General features: G+C 34.0%; 1 protein-coding gene across 3 annotated transcripts in view; it reads left to right on the top strand.

Moving 5' to 3' along the window:
* Positions 1-18,826, top strand: part of LOC117243631 — a 58,667-nt gene extending 39,841 nt beyond the window's left edge. For 2 of the 3 annotated variants that reach the window (XM_033511273.1, XM_033511275.1), the window contains 5 exons: positions 6,501-6,643; positions 7,367-7,669; positions 15,614-16,162; positions 16,528-16,908; positions 18,384-18,826. In XM_033511273.1, coding sequence (XP_033367164.1) covers positions 6,501-6,643; positions 7,367-7,669; positions 15,614-16,162; positions 16,528-16,908; positions 18,384-18,560 — 1,553 coding nt within the window. In that variant the 3' untranslated portion in view covers positions 18,561-18,826. The remainder of the gene's footprint in view (positions 1-6,500; positions 6,644-7,366; positions 7,670-15,613; positions 16,163-16,527; positions 16,909-18,383) is intronic. The other variant, XM_033511274.1, reaches the window with a different exon arrangement.
* Positions 18,827-24,584: the final 5,758 nt, after the last annotated feature.

The raw sequence follows: 24,584 nt of genomic DNA, 5'->3' as shown, positions 1-24,584 counted from the left end.
GCATAACTAGGGAAAAATCCATCCATCAGCTTCCACCCCGATATCTCAGGCTCAAATTAAACAAATAAACCGAATCTCATGTTAGCTGTCTTCTCTGATACGCTGCAAGACTTTCGAAAGCGACAGACTGGTACCGATAAGAAGTTTCACGATATTGTTCTTGAAAATCCAACGAATAATCCGTCCATCGCCTATCGGTAATAGACGACCGGAACCTGTCCTTGGTGCCACTTAAATCATCCCCCAATGAGTTGGCGCTTACAATAACTCGTTACCGAAAATCCAAATTAAGCTCCTTAGTCGAGAAATTTACGAGACGTTCTCCCTCTTCGAGAATCCTGTCCCCGCCCGTCCCTCGTCCCCTTCTAGTATCTTACGAAGTTTCCTTCCTTTTCCTTCGTTCGACGCAGTTTACCAAAGTAATTTTAATCTTTCGAGTATAGTGCGTGCACACAAATGTCAGTTACCGCGACGAACGACGCGAAATCGTACGAACCTGTGCAGATGTTGGAAAACAAACTCTTCGCTCGTGATGTGTGTGCGTGTAAGCGCGCGTACACTCGCATATTCCGCATATAGATACACGCATATGCAAAACACCTATATACATAGAAACGGATATACATACAGGGAAACGGTAGCGGAGTACGAGCGAACAACGCCCTTCTCTTATTCTCTGTCGTGTATAAGAGCTTATTCTCTAAGCGTCTTAGGGCAAGTTTTCACCCTTGCTTTCATTCAACGGCGACGCATACGTTGAGAGAATGATCTCGACTATCGAGTAAAACGCGCCTCGGAGGTTCGGATCGAGATTCAGCGAAATACAAAGAGATTAATATTTGCACGACACAACTAATGAGTCCGGTAGAAGGAGAGAGAGAGAGAGAAAGGGAAGATCACGTTGTTATATCAAAAATGGTCCGAAATAAAAGATTAAGGAGACATATGAACTCTGTATCCTTGCCAGTCACACACTTTTCTTTCATCCGTTTAAAGCTTACATGTTTTTTATTTTCAAACTTTTGATGCGATTTATTCTTCTCATACCCGCTTTATTTTTATAAAAGAATTTGGAGCAAATTGGGAATTATTTTTAAATTCTACATATAACATATAAACTTGTTACATTCGTCTCTCTCATTTTTCCGTCTTCTACATCTAGTACACCAATTAACTGAGATAAAACGTCATGAAAAGACAAGAAATAAAAAGCGTCGATGAAATCCAGAAGAGAATGAAATACCATTTCGTTACGATCTGCTATTTCGCGTACGATCGCGCACTTTTCAATCGAGTACTGTATTGAGATGTATTTTTTAGCACGGTGCGTGATCCTGTCTCTAAGAATCGGCTAACACTTAGATTTAGAAGGTTTCGTCGCGTGGCTGGTGATCTTATAAGCCACACTAGCCGTGAGGTTATCTCATTACATCTTATCTGGTGCTTTCTCCCCAACGCGAGCTTAGCGGTGCTGTAGAGCTTAAATCGCACGCGAACTCACGGACTCAACCTTCGTATGCACGCAAATGGAGCACGACCAAGCGATATCAACTTCTGATTTTTTATGTCGCGAATATTACGAAGAATCTTCTTGATCGAACATTTTTCGCAACGCTTAATCCATAATGGAAACGCATGATCTGTAATACTAAATTGCGTTGTATTGCTATTGCGAACTGAATGTTACACTGTATCGATATTTTCTAAATTAATCAGACAGAGCATGAAAATTGGCATTACAAATGTTTAATCATGCTGCAAACAATATGGTACGTTGGGAACACGACACGGAAGATTGAATAAACGCGAAAGGGAAAGACTTTGAAAGAGGACGGGTGTAGATAAAGAGTTCGAAAGAGTTGGTCGCTTATCTGTAAAGGCCGGCATCCGCCGGATCAGCTTCAGATACCAAAAACGCCCACACTTTCCTTCTAATGTACGCGCTTAGGTTAAGTTTCAAGAACGGAAGTGGCAGACTTCCATAGATCGCAAATTCCGTAACGTGCTAGGACTTGTTTGCCTCCAACATTTTTATAGATTCAGATTTATTTGCAATCGACAAGATAGACGAACATTGAATAATTTAGACATTTGCTCGTGCACGAATGTTATGTCTCCTACGTTAGCCTAGGTTATTACAGTAATAGAAGATACTCTCTTTGTAAATATCTAATATCTTTGTAATATCTTGTAAATATCTAAAACATTTGCAAATATCTTCGTGATATTGTCTTTTATTTTATACAACAACAATAGACAAGATTTTTCATTTACCTGTGAATTGTTTTCGTTTAAATTTTTACCGTCAAACATGGATTCTAATATCCCTATTCTTTAGTCGAGGCTTCGGGGCACAGCTTGATTCGATTTTGAGAGATTAGACAAAATCGTCTTGGATTACCAAGTCACCAAGACGAAGGGGAAACCTTAGGATCGAAGACTTGGCCGTACTACGAGTCATCTGCATAGCTCTGCTCTTCCGGATGTAGAACATTAGATTTGGTGCGGATTTCTGTTCTTGGAACAAAGAATGCAAATTGTTGGCAGTATTTATCAAATGTTCGAACAAACATAATATTTTGATTTCTATAATACCGTTACAAAAATCATTCAATTACACGTAATATGTATTTCCAACGAATTATTTGCAGTACAAACAAACTGATTTATATTAAAACGAAATGTAAATGCACAAATATCGTAGTTAATCTCAATCCATCTCCACTCTGCAATTTGCAGATTTCATGGATATAAATATAAATATAGAATTGAATATATAATAGAATTATGTGTATGTATACGTATATGTATATAAACAGTGAAAAAAAATTTCGTTTTCCACCGTAAATTACTTACTCAAAATTTCTCTGCAACGAGGCAAGGAATTTTCTTTTCTCTATCGATGTATCTAAATGATCCTGAGGATCTTTCGACAGTGATTTAAAAACGTTCTCACCAATCTGATATTATAAATAATCATCCCCTAAGAAGGAACAGGGGTCGAAGATATAGAAGAAATATTCAGTAGATTTTTCGTCTCATTCCCCTGGCAGCTCCGTGTGCACCTAAAGAACCCATTATCACGGTAGCGTGGAATGGGTGATCACGGGGTGTCGAAAAATATGTTCCAACTTTTTATCTTGTATCTGCACCGCCGACTTGGCAATGGGTGCAAGAACCAGTCCGCTAATTTATCGTGTAGAACTTCGTTAAACGTTAGCTATGTGAATTACATTTACAAGGTATATTCAAATATTTATCGAATCGCTTATATATTTTCTTATACATATATACTGTACAATTTCATTTTCTGTAATACATTTTATCTTAATAACAGTCATGCCGTCAAGTTTTTTTTTATAAACAATAGTTATTCGATACAAGATATTTTAAATTAAATGATAATCTTTTAATACAATTTTATTTATTTTCTACGCGAATTTACGAATATTAGATTCATATAATACAGACGTTATGCACTATAAATAATTACTTGCTAAAATTTATTTGCGAGTATTTCAAAATTTAAAAGACGGTATTTTACTACAGTACTCATTTGCAGTTACGTAGGATTATTAAGTTTTAGCTTGTAACTGGATATTATTTTTAACTTTTCCGTTGAATATTTCTTACAAACATATTCTGAAAAGACATGTCCGAAATTTAATTTCAATCTCTCCAATTTCGTAAAAAAGGCAATTTACGCTTCAAAGGATCATTAAAATATATACAATATGCGTGCAGAATAGATACCAAACACAAATATGATAGATTAAGTCGTTCATTGATCGATTTGAAAATATAGCAACTTTCGTAAACGAGAGAAATCTATCAAGAGAAAAGTTGTTTCGTTTCTTCAAGGGTTGTCTTTGGGATGAATCTTATCTTGTAGCGAGAACTGTCAAAGACGAACCGTCCTGACGCTTCCGTCGTGTTTCCTTCACAGCGCAAACGGGGAGATAACCGGAAGCCCGATAGGGTCTACACCAGAAATGAGAAATGTCTTTGCCGCTGCAGAGATTAAAGATTTTGCGGATGAGTGGTTGACACTTTTTCTCCTTCTTTCTTTCTCTCTCGTGTATTGAAAACAAAAAATATATGGAAAGCTACTGATATTTTCAGCAAACTTCAAGCACAATGAGCATTAACATCGTAACGGATACTAACAATACATTTTGCCATACCTGTATTTCTTTAATTTAATGTCACCTAAATCGAACTTGTAAATTTTTCTTTCCAAGTTTTATTATCTATTATATAGATGTTATTTTACTGACTATATATGGCCTTCATTCTAGTAATATTTATTTAAAAACCGAACGCGTTCTTATGGATATTTTGTAACGGAAAGAATAAGAAAAATAAAATGAACGCGATACATTTTGTGATATTAAAAATTGACGAAATAAATATCAAAGCAGTAGATTACAGCAGCGGATCTGTGAGTATCAAGAAAGCTTGCTAATAAACAGACCGCATAATACGGCCGGTCGTGGTCAAATCTGCGGAGTATATGCCTACCTTAAACCAGCTGATCCCCATACAGAGACGACGCTAGGGCAGGGCACCTTAATGAAAACTATACGTCCCTGGATTAAGGTGGTCACTGGTCAGCTTTCGGTCTTCCTAGGTACGACCTGTCTTATGCATCCTGGGGGTAGACCCTATAGCAACCAGCGTATTAGATGGAAGTTTAGGGCATTAATACCTAATATCATGCCACCGGCAGTAAATCCTTTGTTGGTCATCTTACTGGTAGACTTAGCACCTTACATCACCGAGTATTGAGAACATCCTATATCAGTTTATGATTTAATATGTAAGTCGATCAACACGTTCATAACGAAGAAATCATGCATATTGAAAATAGTTCGTGGTAAACTTCGATATTTCATATTTAATTCGTATAATTGAAACGCGGAAACAAAGGAAATTAGTAATTAGATGATAAAAATATTTAGTAGAACACAATGTAGAAATTATCCTTCCTTATGCTTGTGTATTCATTACATTACAGAAATTTTATCGTTTAATATATAGACAACTATCATATATAAAAATTTATTGGTTATATTTACATATAATTATTCAATTATCTATTTAATACGACTATCTATTTTTTTATGCTCGTATATCGTAGCAAAATAATTTGCCTTATAACATTAAAAATTGACAAAAAAAAAAAAAAAACAGAATCGATTTCTCAATTACTTAATTCCTTACTGATTGTGTATTCGTATAACGAATAATTGACATCTATTCAATGGAAAATTAAAATAAAAAGCGCCACATATATATCCTAGATAATTAAAAGTACGACACAATATGTATTTCTGGGATGAATAACTACTTACAGTTATCGTTTCATTTTCAGTAGAGAGATACCGCCGGTATTTTGATTAATAAGTATTTCGTTGTTCTCCGAATGAAATCGACAAAACCAAGTTTCCTTCCTTCTCCTTCTTTCGTTGTTTCCTCTCGTTCTCCATTTCCTCAGTTTCGTAGAAGTCTGGGATTATAACCTGAAGTGGGATAGACTCTGGGACTTAAGTCAGGGTTACACAAGGATCGCAGCTATTGTGCCATCGCCCAGCTCTTATTGTCTCGGGATAGACGAGTGGATCTGCATATGCTTAGCACGAGAGTTAGACTTCTCTCAGCAATCTTCAGCTTCACGAATCATCTGGACCCTCGAATTCAAATCCTGAAATGCGAAAGCGTGTGCCTATTGTCGGTCGAATGTATAGAGCCGGAACTAGCTTGATTGTTCAAGAAGCCCTGTTCTCCATTTTGAACGATTGAAAACTTTTGTCGAAATACTCTGACTTCGTATTACGTACGAATCAGCCGTCTAATTGTCGAATTATAGATTATTATAATACAGCACTACAAGTTACCTTGAAATATATACAAATATTGTAATTAATTAAATTTTTACTCTGTGAATTATCATTAACACGAATTATCGTGTTTCTTTGATAATAAAACTGTACATTTAATTTAATTAACATTAGTCCAAAACAGATAACTTATATAGATATTTAATTTTTTCTAAAGTAGGTAACTTATATTATTATTGCTATTAGAATTATTATTTATATTTATCATATTACGTCAAATACTAAACATTAAAGTATTTTGAATTTTATAGAAGTAAAATTTTCTAATTAATGTGTCGACATTTCGGATATTTTTATATATTTTCGAATATTTCTATAAATTCGCTTTATACTAGAAAGTATCTTTTGACACTTACATTTGCGCTACAAAAATTAAATGCTGGAAGAGTTTTACACATCTCTCTACAATTTTATGAAAAATGACGTAAATATTTGGGAAAATCGTTATAGCAACAAGTTTATCAAGATTTTCTACAAATCATTTCTTATTTATGAAAAGAACTAACACTTTACTAATTTATGCAAATGTAAATTCGAATGTCATGTTTGTGCGAATGTTATATGAGAGAATCTTAAGAAAGAAAACAATGTTGATTTCAGGAAAAAATCTTCCAGTGCACTGTGTAGTCGAGACGATTCACAATATCGTAGAAACGCATGTAAGCAACTCTCGTGAGAACTGGCGGAAGCCTCAAGTAGAAACGGATTCTTACGTTATCATCCCTGTGGCTATGCCTTTCCAAGTGAGTATTTCTTTCTTTTTAATGTAAAATTAAGTATTACTTTCTAAACACCGCCATTCATTTTTCGGAAAGTAATAACTTCAATCAGCAAATATAAAATTCTAATAAACATAGTAGTTACAAGCATAATTTCTACATAAGAATGGTCCAAAGTTCTTTTTCAATTTTAGCTGTTTGAATATTACGAGAAAAAAGTACATGATAAGTACATTTCTGTTTTTTTTTTTTATTGTAATATCACTTTATAACTAAGAACAATTTATGCTTTATAAAACAAGCAATATTTAAATGTCCTTGAATACTTTAATAATACGACAAGCGATATTTTTTAAATTACAAGGATGGTAAAATACATATTTAACTCTAAAATGAAATAGAAAGATATTTTTAATAACATAAAGTTAATTTACAATGTACTTGATTTTAAGACTGATACTCTATAAAAAATGGAAAATGTAACAAGTTCTTCCCTTGTAATCTCCATTTATAAATTAACAATTCAGTCTCCCGACGGTAGAAGAACAAAATATAACGCGTAACTTTTAACAAAAATAATTTTAACTGTGATTTAATAAAAATTATAATCTGGATAAAACGATGCGCCATTTACCCAGAGTTTACAGATTTCCTGTCTTTAACTTGCTTAACTTAACCCTGTTTTTTACTTCGACTATCACCACATATTCCAATAGTATTAATAAGATAATTCTTTCGCCTTTGCAGGATTTAGTAGGCGAGGCATTAGTACGTCTTGGTTATTCAAGCGATTTGATACCAAGCGCTAGAGGAAGTATCGTCATAAGGAACTGGAAACCTCTGCCAATGGAAAAAGTTGCGGACGGTCCTTTGTTAACAGTGGGTGATATTTTAGCTGAACTAACATCAGTCGCCACTTTGAAGATTCAAGTATACCGATCGAGGCCGCCGCCGCCTAGTCCAGCGGCTGAAGTTAGAAACAAATTATTAAGATTACTGTTACTCCATAGTCATGCACTTCTCGTCTCAGCTGGTTGTCCTTTAGACGAGGTAAGTTTATCAATTTTAAATCAACTTTTTCGTGTCTTTATGTTTAATACGTATGACAACGTCCAGAAATACGCAGATACTTGCTCGTTTCTTTAAAATATTTAATTTAATTACAAAGTTATAAAATGGAAAAAATAGAAGTACTCATCCATAGAAAAATGTAGGACGATGTTATCCTTTATCAGAGCTGTCGTACAATATCATGATATGGTAAAATTCATTTTTAAACGTTAATATGCAATAAAAAAGATTTACATCTGTAGACGTTGAGCAACACCATATAAATGTCTCTTATGGAACATCTTTCTTCATCATATTCGCTTGATTTTCAAGTTACGAATGAAATAGAGAAAATTAAGAAGAATCGATAGACAAAAGAAATTCGTAAATTACGTTACGAACCGGATTAGGCCATAATTAAGTTATGAAGTATGTTAATATCGTAAATTCAACGTTGCTTATTAAACTGGTTGCCAAAGAAAATATACGCAGGGATGAACCCATGCAACGTGTGGTTAACGCTGGGAGCCGCAGGAAATGTTATTCGTAGGCCTTGTAACGTTAGCTAATCGGTTACTCGAGCGGCAAAGGTATACCGTTGTGGAGTTTCTCAGCGAATATTATAATTTGATATAATGGTATATAGTAGAGAGTACTGTATATGCATATTCTGTAAACTGGGGCATACGATTGTTCGGTGTAATTATCGCGATTTCTATGTGTTGACTCTAACAACAAATCACAAAGTAAGGGTTGCAATAAGCTCGATCGCGACTTTGATACCTGATCTTCCAGAGTTTTATGGTACAAAGACTCTTGTCCAACTGGATTCACTTAGCTCTTGATCCTATTCTTTTTATAGCCAAAAAATTAAAAAAAAGAAAAGTAATACGAGAAGAAATAGAAGAAATGTATAGATGAAATCTATGCACTACGTGGGTTTTTCACGGAGAAGGTCCATGTTTCGCGTTGATCTCACCTCAAAGAATTCAAGCCGAGCATCCAATTCTCAGATAAGAAAATTAACTATGTAGCGCGAATGTAACAATTATGTTAATAGATTAGATTATATTAAATAAACAATTTATATTTTATATGGCATCCGTTGACTCCACACGTAAAAATAATAAATATTGCTATCATCAATAGTTCCTCGTTAATTCCTATATTTTAGTAACGTTATGTATTATTAATACATAATAATCAAGTAAAATGTCTACATACTTACGAATAGCAGTATATATTCATATATCATAAACAGATCCGGTCTTGTCTGTTTTAAATATTTCCACAATATTGTTACATATTTCTATACTGTAACATTGTTTCTTTTTTACGATAATATTTTTGGAAACTTTTTCAAACAATGCTTTTGTAATTAAGTTAGAAATGTAATAGTATTACCCAGTGTGAAGCAGTATCATAATGACAATTAAAGACATAAACAAGTTATTGAATGTTCACGAGATTACAAATTAAATTAACAAGTTCAATCAATTGTCCGAACAAAGGTTAAGATCGGCTAACGGTGTTAAAGCATTAAACCGCGAAACTTAAGAACAACTTAAAGATCAAGCAGCCGAAAGGAATCTCCGTGTAAGACCGCTTAAAAATGTTTAAAATGTAAATCTAACCAGAAAGTGCTTGTCTTCGGGACACCTAATCTCATTAAGAAGTCCTCCGTCTTGCGCTCTTGTTCGTCCTTTAAGAACTAACAGTAATCTTTGCCAGATTTTTGGTCTCGATCCCCGTTGATCTCCGCTTTAAATAAATGTTTTCCCAGTTTCAAACAACCACAACAGTATCTAAATCCTCCTTGTTCAATATAAGGAACATTTCCAATTAATTAAACCTATTGTTAGTTAATAATTCTACAATTTATTTTGACTTATTTTAGCCCATCTAATAACATTTCCAACATTTACACGACATACTAGAAACCATTAATAAATTTGAACAAGAATGGAGCTATAGTATGTATTTTATATTCTAAACTTTCACGATGATTAATTAGTATATTTGTGATTTTGTCAATCGTGTTATTAGTACATTGTACATTTCACCTTCAGGTGAAAGGTTTTCAGGTCTGAAGAAGTGAACTGGAATACTAGTACTAATAACACTAATACATGTAATACTAATAACACGATCGAAACTCGAAAAATCACAAATATATAGTATACTATAGCATTGTTATCCGTGACCATATGTCCTACGAGTATTTACATTAATATTTATAAAATTATTCTCTACATATATGTATTCATAACGCAATGCAATGATACTCGTTTTGAAATGATTTATCTTTACACTTCGAGATTTCAGCAACTTCTAACAATTTTTTAAATTTATTTAATCAATATCGATTTTCTTGTTAATCCTCTTCTTGACTTTCTGTCGCGATGCACATTGCTTCGGACATTTCACACTGTGGCTATCAAAATGATACTCGTAACAATATATCTACTGATCATAACTTACTATACTTACCACATATCTGAAGAACTTAATAGTTGAATAAAATAATATACATTTTCAAGACGAATAAAGTTCTGAAAACCTAGGTGATTTTAAAAACATCATGTTTAATTCGTAATTGAAATGATCATTCTCATCGATTGTCCAGAATCACGTTCAAAAGAATATTAACAACCAAATGACCGAAATAGAGACATTTTTTCTAATTCCTCGAAAGAGATAATCCTAAGGACTGGGTTCACTCGACTTTGTTTCTTCGAAGGTTGAGGCATCATCGTACGATTTCCATGAGAGAGCAACGCGAGCGCGCCCTTTCGACGGCAACGAAGATCTCATAGCATGTGATAGGATTACCCTTTACTCAACCAAATTCGCAGCCTTCATCAAAAGCCCCCTCGATATCGGAAGAAGGAGAAGGGTGATGGGGTATGCCACCCCCTTCGGGCGGGCATTATCTAAGTGCACTCTCTTTGAAGATCCTGCTATACTCGCCCATCCCTGAACTTTAATGCCGCTCGCGGTGGTCTATGATTACCAATTTTCCCTGACAGACGTTTCCTGTTCGAGTTTCGGCCCGTCGACTAATGGCGAACGGCTGTGATGGAGAATCATCGACTCGAGTTCATGCGACTTAATCTGCCGATCATTTGGCCAAGACTCGACATTCGCGCTAGCTAACACTTGCTAACCAACCGATTTATGAAGTCTCGACAAATTTGCATGATTAGCTGTCATGCCTAGAATTGCCTTCCTTAACGTTTAGTATCATTGCCTGGAGCTTCATTGTTCCAGCAAGGTCTTTATGTAGACTCGGATCAATCAGAAACGCGAATTCATTGTTCCATAAATGTTAGATTTCAATAATTCTCTCTAGTTGCGCATACAAAACATAAAAACAGTAGACTTGCTCTGTTCTTGGTAAATACGTGCATGCATATGTATACCTCACACACGATTTGGCAAGAAGAATTTTGGAAGATATATTAAGAGAAAGTATAATAGAATTTTTCATCAATATTTTTATCATGTCATGTCATACCATTATAGGAGAAGAAACGTTATATATATATAACGTTAGTTCATTATTCTGAGCAGCAAGCAACTAGTATATTAAGTAAGTTGTAGGTAATATCCTCATCCGTTTCCATCGCGACAAAATGAGCAAACACAACACGACTACTTATAAAGAAGTAAAGAAACATATCAGCGGAGATAATAATTTGTACATTGACGTACTGTGTGAGAATGTAGTACTAAAAACGATATGCGTAAATAAGAGACAGCGGCTGGTAACATTAGCAAATCTAGAATCTCGTAACAACAAATTTAAATCCTTGTCTAATTTTCTTGGTGGTTTTCCTGCTGTGTCTCCCACTAGTATCCAACCGTTAGCCTCTGTATTACGAAAAAGTCTACATTCGAGCATTCGTTGACAATATGAGTTCAGTTGAGAATATTTGATCATCAAAATATTTGATATCAGTTCTTGCGATGACGATTGATTTACTACCACCCTGCGGATGATCAGCTGACGCTACTGCGTCATCTGGAAATAATAAATAGGCGTAAATCAGAGCTCGAATTACAGCGCGATGTTGTCAGATAAGCTTGGGTGGCCCGTCTTTTTTCTTCGACGGTGTTTACATGTATATCAACCGATTTCAGAAATCTCGTGCCCTGTCAACCGCTTTGTGTCTCGACTGCCTACCTGAGTGATTAAGTGCTGGGTTGTAAAATTCGTCGTATGAGAAATTCTAACGGGTGACAGCCTGTGGATAATAATTGTTCTGCGCCGTATCTGACGCTACCAAGGTGCCATGGATACGCGACGGATTACCGCGTTATTAAAGTGGCGTCGAGCACCTTGATCCTCGCGGGCGGAGATATTTGTTCTTATAAATCATTGTCCAGATAACGCACACGTTTGTCAAACCTCGTACTACTTCCTACGAATCTAAACTTTTCCATAATCTGGCTTCTTAATGCCACACCACCGGTGGAATTATATCGCGCGAACAACGATATGTATATATTTACCTCGATACCCTCCTAACTCGTATTATCACTCGATACAGTAATACTTATAACTTTATTACTGTGTAATTTTTATGGACGTCATAGATATTATTAACAACTATTTTCATACTGGGTGTAATTTGTAAGAAGGAAATAAAGTCGTATAAATAAAAGTGTAAGATACATACATTTCCAGGGTCGTTTTGAATTTAAATAGCATTGTAAAAATCACATCGTACACGTCAAATTGTTTGTTACATTACTTATCTTTTAATAATCATTTGTTATTTTAATTGAATAAATAATCTCCTATATAATTTTGAATCCACTACTTATGGAGCAATGATTCATTTTTCAATCCAACCATATTTTGTTCCGTTTTTTGTTCTACTTTTGTTGTATATATTTATATTACGCATAATAATAAATAACAAGGTAGAACACTTCAAAACTCGCAATTAAAAATCATTTCAATGAACTTCTGAGACATATGCTTCTGAAGTTCTTTTTGCACTAATACGTGAATAAAACAAATACTTATGAAAGTATTTAATTTAGTACTCATCTTTCCTCTTTTATTTAACATTTCAAGTTTGAATAATTAGTTTATATCTTAGTTGTTCAGTTTCTACTTCCGTTATATACGAACATTTACAATCCCTTCTTTGTTAACAAAATTTTTAAACTCCCCAGGCACGGCACAGCGTTCCGTTTTCATTTTTATACGTCTAATGAGAATATAACATACGTTCGTAAAGAAGTATCTATTGCATATAATGTAATAATTTTCTTTTAAATTATATAGTTTTTTCAGTGTATTTATTTGTTTCATTCGCCGCTTATTTCATCAAGTCTTAAATGGAAACAATTGAGATATTGTTATTATATTTGCCGCACTCAGCAGACACTCGGTGTTATTAAAAAGGAAGCAACGTACTTACAAATGTAGCAACAGAATAACGTTCATCGGCAGATGCATGACAATCGTTTATGTATCTGTAACATGTATAAATGAACTTAACCGCGTGTACGCATCAATTTTTATCCGGCGCAAACACGCGCGATATCGTCACAAGTACGCACGTTCATATGCATACATACATATATTTCTCCATGTAATCTAATGAACTGTTGAGAAACGCGCGTGAAACCTTCGCGTGAATTCATTCGTCCGTCGACTCTTAAAAGACACGATTCTTCGTGAGTTTTCTATGATCTTTATGAGATATAAAAGTGCATAGCTTTTCAGCAAACATTTGGCGTTTTGATGTTTGAGATAGACATTTCCTCAAATTCATATGTAGCTGTAGAGTTGTATATTTCCCGATTGGCAGGTTTCGGTTAGGCATCACAAAAGATTACACACGGGGACTTTCTCTGCAAAGGCAATAAAACGTTATCACTGGTAGGGGGTGATGTAGCGGCACAAGAGTTAGAATTTGCTTCAAATCATGTTGTTGTTTTAGCTTCGGAGTATCAAGACCGTTAGGTCACGGGTATTGCAAGGAGTTATGAACTCCGGGCAAAACAATGCCGCCGCTACATGGAACCGTAAAACAAGACGAATTTGTATCTTTTGACCTTCTCCTGACGATTATAAATAAACGAACGTGATCGCAAACGAGTCAGTCTAAACTATGACTAAACGACTGTATAGATACCGTTTCGCGACAAGATCTGTTTTAAATACACTGACGATTACACATATTAGCAGTCTCATTATTCGATTCCCTACATAGCATTTAATCTAACGGCACTATTGTATCGCTAATTCGTTCTTAGAATCACATTATGTTCATTATCTTTACTTGCATTTTTCTTGTACCAAAATCCTTGTTTGCCAAAATCGTAGCGACTGATAAAACTGAATCGCATTTCAATGGCGTCCTGTGTGTAATTTAAACTGTTCAAAAAATTCAGCTATCTTAACGTACAAGGGATGTTCTCGACCAAGAATAAACAGAAAGAAAGGATCTTAAACTAAACAACGAAATAACAATCCGGGAGGCGGTAAACATATTTGATCATTTATTTTTGCAGCCAAATTTGAAGGTTATTTAGACAGAATTATTACTGCTTATTAAGAAATGGAAAGTCTAGTTACGGTTTTCTGATAGACATAACTGCGGCAAGGCTTTAAATAATTTGGAATAAAAACTGGTTGCACCTTCGCGAAGATGAAATTTAATGTAGTAATTAATCGTATCGTGAAACTCAGTAAGAAAGTCTGGCGGATAAATGGAAAATTAATCTGGCCTGGAAATAGTGAAAAAAGAAGCTTAGTGGACTTATTTTCGTACGCTGAAAATTAATCAGATGACAATCTCATAAAATGAGGAAAGAAGACAGTTTGGATGTTATTCGAAATAAAATATTTCCTGCAAATACCAAAAAATCCGTACGTTTTTTCGTTTGCGGTCATACAAGGAACGCAATTTTATTCTCACACGCTTGAAATTTAGCCACATAACAGTTCAATGTATGAAGTAATGAAAAAAATAGTCTGGCTGTCATTTTGTACTACCAAAGACAAGCCAGGCTCGCCAAATGCATTAATTGGCGAGCGCTGTAACTCTCTATTGCTGAATGAACAAAGGTGACCGCGGTCTATTTGCTTAATTCCGCCTTTTAAAAATTTTTAACGCAATGAAGACAAGTATGCACAAAAACGAAGAAAATTTTCAAATTACTTTGCTACAGTAATTGCTAGAGTTCAGAGACAAATTGTTGAAAATAAGTGCACTAATTTCTTTCTGTCAAATCTTCGAATTATCGTCAGACTCGTTCTTCAACGTTGTGCGCCAGCCAGACTGTTGTTTTACATAATTTCATAATAATATTAATGATTAAAAAAATTTTCGTATGTGCGAAGATAACTGTACCATACCTTGGAATCAAACTGAATTTTGTAAGCCTGTTGTATTTTTTAATTAAAATTTTTTAAATAAGAAGTTATTAATCAAAAAACGTTGCCAGACTGCAAATTCCATAATCGAAGATCAGTCACACTACTTTTCTACTAAGTTTGATGATAGTATTGATAGTATTAATTAGTATATCAAGTTTCACGTATGTGAAAAAGAGAACAGTGTATTTATATTTTTAATACATTGTTTTCATAAGTAATCAATAGCCAGACTATTCATTTGTTAATTACCATCATTAAAAAGAATCGGAATAGCTGCAAGTATTGCGTATGAAAATAAGCGATCAAAAATGTTCACTGTCTCCCGATCTATAACGTGATAAGCAAAAACCACTAAATAAGACTCAGTACCACATTCCAGTACTAAAATACCTAGAAAATGCACTTTCAAAGAGAAAGTTACGAGGATGCTGCCATACTTACTGTTTAACCAACAACGAAATGCATTGAAACTTGATAGAAGGTTCTCATCTTTGTTGCAATTGTTTCAGTTACTCAAGTACAACTTATTGTTTGATTTGCAGATGACACTGTTATCTCTCTGTAGAGGTGGAAACGATTTATCAGAGGAAACTAAACGAAACTTCGAATCTTGGTTGCAACAGCAACAGTTGGGTTTAGGTCTAAACCCGATAGTACCTTCCTCCAACCATCATCAGCATCACACGCAGAGCCCTCAGCCGGATGGAGGCGGTACCATTGGATCGGCAGGTGGTACGATCGGTCCTCCGCATCCCGCGCTTCTTCAATACTCACATAAAACTAGGATGAGAACGAGTTTCGATCCCGAACTGGAGTTACCACGGCTTCAGCGATGGTTCGGTGAGAATCAACACCCGTCACGTCAACAAATTCAACACTACGTCTCGGAATTGAATGCCCTAGAGTCTCGACGAGGCAGGAAGCCCCTGGACGTAAATAACGTTGTCTACTGGTTCAAGAATGCCAGAGCCGCTCAGAAGAGGGCTGAAAACAGGGGTGTCAATGGTTACAGCCCTCCTGGGCTCAGTCCGAGAGGCGCCAGTATTGTCAGCGAAGATTGTACAGACGAGGAAGAGGATTCAAGGAACCAGGTATGTGCCGAAACGCGAAAAAATTAAAACAATTGTTGCTCCTGTAGCAGAGATACGGAGTCAACAGATTTTGATCAAAGCTCATCTTGATGCAATTGAAAACAAAGTTGTAATTTTTTCAAAAAGAAGAGCAAAATATTCGATGTTATAATAATGAATCAAGTATAACCCTAATTTTGGCAAATTTATTTTTCAAACAAATATTAAAACGAGTATTAATCTTGATCGCTTTTAAAATGAAATTCAGTTAGTAAACATACGTTTTTAAATAAAGTATAAGGTACAGCAAATTTACTATTGCTATAACGATTACTAATATGTAATTATGTTTAATATGTAATTATTATTATGCATTTATATTTCAGTCGACATCACCTTCTCCCTGTCCACCTGGTAGCCCACCCGTTGGTCCATTGTCACTTACAACCAGACCCGAGGATCAACAACCTGCACCTTCAACGCCATCCTCGGTGAAACAAGAAGATGCCAGGGTATCCTCCGGTTCAGAAGACGACGAGACAAGACCGACCGGCCCATTGCCACCTGGATTTTCTCTGGTTCCTAGTTCAATGTTTGGTCATGGAATAATGTATATGTCACCTTATCTGCCGCCACGTGGATCTGCTGGTTGTTCCACTAGCATGTTGGACGAGAGGAGGAAAAGGAACCGGACATTCATTGATCCTGTAACGGAAGTACCGAGACTCGAAACTTGGTTCACTCACAATACTCATCCCAGTCACGCGGTAAGTTGAACGATGCTATTTAACCATCGACATGTACATTTGTCATTACTCGGCATTAATACTCATCTAGTCATTGAAACAGTTTTACGATATTTCTTGGATGCTTGAAGCTAATACTATTTTTGAAATTTTGAATAAATATATTCGTGCAAGTCGAACGAGAATGATCAATAATAATGTACAGTACGATGGCCAATCTTCTTATCTAGCATTTAGAATTACATTTTTTTTCGCTTCCTGATTTGATGTAATAGGTAAAAATAGCACTCATGATTGCTCAAGCTTAAAATATTAGTGCGTTTTAAATATGACGTTAGTAAAAATGAATTTAACATCGCTATATTATTTCATACATCCTTATACGTGATTTTATCCTTTCTATGTCCTTGATTGTAACGAAGATGTAGTCAGAATTGTACATTGCATTCTCTTAAAGATTATGCGTTTAATTCCTGTGGCTGTGAATAAAAAAAATATAATACAAAAGATAAAATTTACACACTTTTATACAGAATGGTTCACTCAATATAGTATTTAATGCATATTCATTCGCATAATTTAAATACTTTCCAAATTATAGTCAAAAATTGTTATATACGAAAGTTACATGATTTCAAGAAGCACGTAATCTGCGTACTTTTTCGTGGAATTATTTCCTTCGAAAGATTTAATGGTCTACTTTGTTTAAAACAGCATTATATTTTTTGTACTATTTCTTATATTTTTTATTCCAAAATTTTAACAATTCTAAATAAAATATCTGTTTGTATTTATACTGACATATGTATAAACCATTTAATTAACCGAATATTTTGTCTAATATATGGAAAATATATCTTATTCCTTTAGTAGTGATAGTATTCTCAGGCTTCATACGCGATTATGAAAAAGAAAAAGAAAATTGATATTCTGTATAAATGAAAAGATAGATATTTATGTTCAAATGTATAAAAAAAAGTGCTATGATATTTACACGAGGAATATTATTAAAATGATGATGGAATAAATGAAAAATTACGTAAAGGTACAAATTATGCCAAATAAATACTCAAAAAATGAAGCCAAACGCTTTCTAAATTATTAAATTGAAAGTTATCTAGTACTAATACATTTTTGTGCAGATTTTTTTATTCTCTAAAATTTTTTTAAAATTTGAATACGAAAAATTAACATCCTATTTGAGAAAATAAAGTTCAGTTTAAAATCTCTAAAATGATTACACGTGAAACAAATCATGTCCAATGTGTTTATAACATAATAAATTTAGATGTTATTCAAGATATATGAGTAAGATAAACTACATTATATATTTTATTATCAATAAATGCCCAGTCTCACACTTACTTTTTCACTTCAAAAATTCAATAAGAATCAAGACGTAACTAGAATCTACTTTGTTTATAATTTTCATCCCATTTTGTTACTTTTGTCAATCAATCGATTAGTTTAAGAGGTTTAATTTGTTTAATTCGCAGTTGATTCTGAAATATACGGAGGAGCTGAATCGGATGCCGTATCGACAAAAGTTCCCGCGACTGGAACCAAAAAATGTACAATTTTGGTTCAAGAATCGCCGGGCCAAGTGTAAGCGCTTGAAAATGGCCCTTTTTGAGGGCGAATCACCACAAACGCACCCATATCATGCAGACTAGCTCGTTTCTTCATGTAACGTAAAGTAGGAACAACCAAGGTGTCACAAGACACGATCATTTATGTACTGTAAAACGGAAGAAAAGAAAAGAGGAGAATTGGAAACATCGTTAATCAACCTGTTATTCTTTAATATCGTTGACTTGTGACCATATTCGGCGGTTACATTTTTGTTGTAATTATCGCGTAATAATTAATATAATTATTATGGACCTTAATAAGTGTACATAATGAGAATACTGTCGAATAAAAACTATACGTCATGATTTATAGCATCGTCATTATCCTTCTTAAATAGTATCGATGTGTCTATACTTCCTTGTTTGTAAATACTCTTCCCCTCGTCTGTTATGGCTTAAGGAACAAATAAATAAAGAATCTTTTCAAACATGCGATGCATTGAGATATTATTATACCCATTTCATAGTATTTATTTTATTTATCCATTTACTTATGCTACCAATGAGGCATAATTGGATAGTAAATGTTACATATGTCATTATTTACTTGAGGAATGAATTTTGTTGAACTGCGAGACAAATTTTTCACTTTTATGTATTATTAATAGCAAGAATACGTATCTTTTGATATTTTTACTAAGATTTTGCATAATTTACTAGAACTTAAAAGTAATTTTATCGAAAACATTGATACATTTATCATTTAATTAATCGTTAAAATGCGTTAACTTGTTAACGTGCAATGTTGAATATATGCAATATCAAATAGGAGGGGGTTAAAATTAGTTTTCACATACATCGATGTGAGAAATGTTTATTCGTACAAAAACGATTTTGTATTATTTTTATATATTTTTGTTATATTTAGTTCTATTCAGCACCCAGTCCTATTCAATATCTAATTAGATGCGGTATATAAGATATGATACAGACCAGCGTAAATGTCTGTAATAATGTCTGCGAGTCTCGAAACGTAGAGTCTGCGGGGTTGAAATCTCACCCCAAGATGAAATCAACGTGTTGCTGTCGAGTCAACTCCGACTCAAGCTTTACAATAATAATCAAAACCTTTCTACAGATTTGGCAAAGAACTATACTTGTCACATCAACATTAAATTATCACTTCTTCAAAATCAATACTACAATTTTATAGTATATACAATTCGATGTTTAAACCATTTTTCTTTTAAATACAGTGTAGGTGCATGTTTCGTTACACATCATAATCTTAATTATGTTTTTAAGTAAACTGGAGATGTTTACTAATTTTAAGGAATGTATATGAAAAATTTTATTATGTACTAACTTATTTAAGATCTGTGAATATTATAGCAGACCATATATATTAAATAAACAGACATTTTAAAAGAGAATCTTATTCAACGTCATTTATTTTTATATATAGAATCTACAAACTTTTTAGATGTAAATGTATATAAATCATAACGTGACATACACTGACACTGAGCTGCATTAAAATTTGTTTAATTCAGTACGAGATGCAAATTGTTGCCAAATTTCTTTCAAATTTATTTTCGCTCAGTTAAAATGAAATCAAATAAATTTCTCGTTCTTAAATAATGCCAAAATTAAAAAAAGCTAATGATACAATTATAAGAGTCAACTAATAACTAAGGTTTAAATCAACTTTATAGAAAACATAAAATTTAACGACACGTTTTCCCCATGGCGAATAGTATGCAGAACTAATGATTAAAGAGGAAACGGATCTTTCTATCGAAGTTCCTGTGACGGTATGAGCGAATCTGATCAGAGGATATCAGACTTTCGACTCCGTTTAAGTCGACAATGCTACACGAAGATGACGAAGGGGAAGTGCTTTCGTCATCTATGAGATACACGCATAGGACGACAACAGGGAGATCGTACTGAAGTCAGGGCGGATTTAATGAGGATAGGCGGATTTGTCCAATTAAAATGTCTTGTAAAGATCCACGTAGGTCGATGCTCGTTCATTCGCAAAACATCGAAATTCGACTTCACCGCAGCAGCCTCTTCTTATCCGAGACTATACAGGTACAAACTCAAACTGTTATCCCTTTCGTTATTGAGATTCGTCTCTCGAGTGAAGCAAAGTCGAGACATCGTTAAGAGAGCGGCAAAGATTTAGAGACGTTCTTCAGGAAATCGGGACTATTTTACCGATATCGGATGAATCGTATAAATATCGAATAAGTTTCACAGAACCTGGAAATTCATTAATTTTTTTACTTTAAGATTTCTCTTGCCTTTAAAATAATAAAAAGATAATATATTAAATAAATTACAATAAATTACAATTAAATAATTAAGAAAATTGCAATGTATTGATATCTTGTATTTCTTTTTGTATTGTATGTCTTTTTAGTACATTCAATAAACGGATAACGATTTGTTATCGATACTCCGTAGCAAAAGTTTATTCAATTCACCAAACCTTTGATTTTACTGGTGTAGTGCTTCACGTAAATACATACGTATCGTCAACAATTTTCCTTGCATTTTAGCAAAAATTGTGTTAAAAATTGAACCTTATTTAAGCTTTCGTACTTCAGTGATATCGCTTTTGCAATTTTGATAAATTATTATTTTCATCGATAGCAAGTTAAAAAGGAAAAGATAAATATGTATACATGAAGATTAATACATAAGAATAATCTCCTTTTCCGAAATATCATTTTTGGTTTCAAAAAGCTTCACTGCAAAGGAATACTGGAGTTACTAACTGAACAATTCAAAATGTTGTCTGCAAATAAAATAAGAAAACATATTAAGATCAAGCTAAGTGTTTCAATGGAAAACCATGTTTTTTATCTAAATTATGTTGGTGCTCGTTAAGACAAATTAATGAAGTATCACACTATTTCATTCTATTTTTATGAAAGCTTACAAAATTGAGCGAAACGATGAGTTATCTTCGTTCCTCATTTTTGCTTGCAGAATCCATGGATATTATTTGAGCGAAAAACCTTTGAGAACTCTGCATAACATTCGTTTTGTTTGAATTATAATATATATAAACTAGACGTATTAAACATTCAATTATTCTATGCAAACATTTTTGTGCGTCGTTGAAAAAGTGTGTAATTAAATTAATCATCTTTCTTTAATGATATGAAAAATAAAAACACACTGATGTAGTCATACTGCATTAAGCTTTAATTAAAAAAATTTTGCCTCACATATTTCTATAAACAATTAATTATGATTAGGAATAATACGTACGTAGATTTATGTGTAAGCACTTATTTGTAAATTTGATATTCACGGTACATTTTCTACGGAATTTCGTCGTTTCTTGTTGAAAAAGATAATCACCATAACGCGTTAAAAAATTTCAACTTTTGACTAACAATGACATGTTTCTACAAACGAAATAGGAGTACAACTAAATAATTAATTCTGAACTAGGCATTAAAATTTCACAAATCTTGAACGCGGTTCGAATATTTGATTCGAAAAACGCCAGAATAAAGATTCAGAAACAGAGACGGAAATAGTAGACTGTTCAGACGGATAAGAAAATTGAGGTCGAAGAATATGGAAGAAAGAGGGTGGAATGTAAGAAGCCGGTAGGGTGGCGGGCCGATGTCTTATGAAAATCTAAAAGTCAGCAGCCTCGAGGATCATCTCTCTATCTGATCTTAATTTGTCAGCCGACACAGGAATAATTTAAACCACACCCTCGCTAGTAAATCGTTATAAGGAATGACATTCTCGCCCTGGAAATCTTTCCCTTTTCTGTTCTTCGATTAATCCTTAATTAATATTGAATTTTTATTGGATTTTTAAACAACAGATACGACGAAGCTCCGAATGAAATGTAAAAATTCTTTTAATAATATCGAAAATTTACATGTTTTTATAAGTACATTGCAAGATTTAAAAAGATCCCAAAAATATAATCAGTCATTATATAGTTCATTTACAAATTCTAAAGTCGTGTCATTTATTTGATTTGCAATATCCTTTCATATTTCTACGCTTGTCTTCGTTGATATTCCCACTTTACTAATGCCTATTACTTTGTTTGACTGGAAATATGCTTTCAAATATCAAGTGATATTGAGGTTTTTCCACTCGTACATACCTTCAATTTCAGAGACTGAAATGATTTATTATTTTGAGTTTCGTGTTTGCCAACATTGACTACTTAAAAGCTAAGTCGATTTCTTTTAAATTTAGTGCTCAATCATATACTGGACATCTTCATTATGCTTACAATCATAATTCGCGTCGCAATTAATATTTCATATATGCAAGTGCGGTGTAGAATCGGAAAGAAATCTCGCCAGACTTGTCACGCGATGCCATATTCTTTGTTTTGTATATATGTGACACTTTCGGCTAATACGCGCAGTTAGCTTTACGATTGTATCGATTCTATCGAAAATGATCAATTAGGTTTGTATTTCATTCAGAGGACTTCTTTCCAGCTCTGTACATATACAGCCATTTCCTTTAACGTCATTTTCCATTAGATATGAATGTGACGCGACTACCTAATCTAACCGAACGATGCTCAACGAAGCAATCGATGAAACTCAGAAAACGAATTCGGAAGCGGTCGACAAATCTGCGTGGATAACGAAAAATTGGGATTTCGGAATAAGAACGTTCATGTTATTCGGTAAACTATGGCCTCGTCGCGATTGTACGCTAGAAAAGTAACCACGAGACGTGGGTACACGTCGTTCCAAAGGAGCATTGTGCGCGCTTCGGCATTCAGAGGACGTTCTTATCTGCCTATCCGGAGAGCTGTCAGCAAAGTTCCTGAATAATAACGGAGAACAAGACAGAGAGATCGAGAGAAAGAGCAAAACGGAGAGCCACGCTGTTCTCCTATCAGCCGCGGTTAGGATATGCCTAACTATTCTGTTTCCATGCAGCTGCCGGACGTTTCGTCGTAGATAATGTTGTCCATGATGACTAGATCGTTGGATGCGATCAGTAAGAGCAGTAAAAGTGTCCTAATACTGTTACGTATCCTATATAAATGCAGAAGGATTTATACGAGAATAATGGTTAAGGATAATGACCGAATAATAACCAGGTTATGATTATGATTATAGCCTAATCTGTTGAAGATGTGACGACACAGTACAATCTCTTTATTTGCGTAGCTAAAAAAATTCAATATTTTTTGGAAATATCACTTTTCGGTTATAATTTTAGAACGTACAGGCTTACTATGAATCATCGATATTTTTATGCATTTCTTGGTTTTGGCGCAATCTTAAAAAGTTCCTATCTTTTATCTGCTAATCTTGAAAGCAGAGTAGTAACTAATTAAGATAATTTATATAGCTAATTAATACATAATCATGATCAACTTGCGAGTGTTTTCATCCGCACAATCGACTTTTATATTATTGCGTTTTATGAACATTTAAAATTCTGAAAATGTATCTGTAATTGTTAGCGTCACTGTATAAGAACAATTTTTCAGCAACGAGATAGCTTAATTTCTAATTACTACAGTATGGATTCTGGATCATAAATTCTTCTTTTCTTAAGATGGAAATAAGGATTGTGTAAGAACTATCAATGTTCTGTTCTCATTCATTTCTTTTTACTATTAACTTTAAAAGAAAAACTTTGAATCTGCTTGTCTACGTTTAAATGCTCCCAAAATTCCTCTCGATACAATAACAATGCTGCTCAAATTTTGCGATATGTAGGTCGAAGCAGTTACTTATATTAAATTCGAAGGATTAGAAAACTACTGTCTATCGTGAAAGTACGTGTTAATGTGCAAGTAGGTCAACATTGATCTTCAACATGTGACCAAAAGTAAGAAGCAAGAAATGGATCTCCTTCACTTTCTATGAGTTATCAATTAATGTAAAAAAATATCGTGAAATTCCGCAAAACTAAAAGAAAGAACATTGCTTATACCAGGTACGATAAAGCAACATTAAATAGGTTGGAGGAAAAACGAAATTGTTTGAAGTGTATATATTTTCGTGTCTTTTTAGGATTGCGCGTAAGAGCAGAAAGACAAGGAAAACAAGGACGAAACGACTAAAAGGCAGATGAGAGGATGGTTAAGACGAAATCGCAGAA

The sequence above is a fragment of the Bombus vosnesenskii genome, unplaced genomic scaffold, assembly GCF_011952255.1.
Source record: "Bombus vosnesenskii isolate JDL3184/JDL3185 unplaced genomic scaffold, Bvos_JDL3184-5_v1.1 scf7180000013266, whole genome shotgun sequence".
NCBI classification, from domain to species: Eukaryota; Metazoa; Arthropoda; class Insecta; order Hymenoptera; family Apidae; genus Bombus; species Bombus vosnesenskii.
The sequence above is the reverse complement of the archived record's forward strand: the minus strand, read 5'-3'. Positions and strand labels throughout refer to the sequence as shown.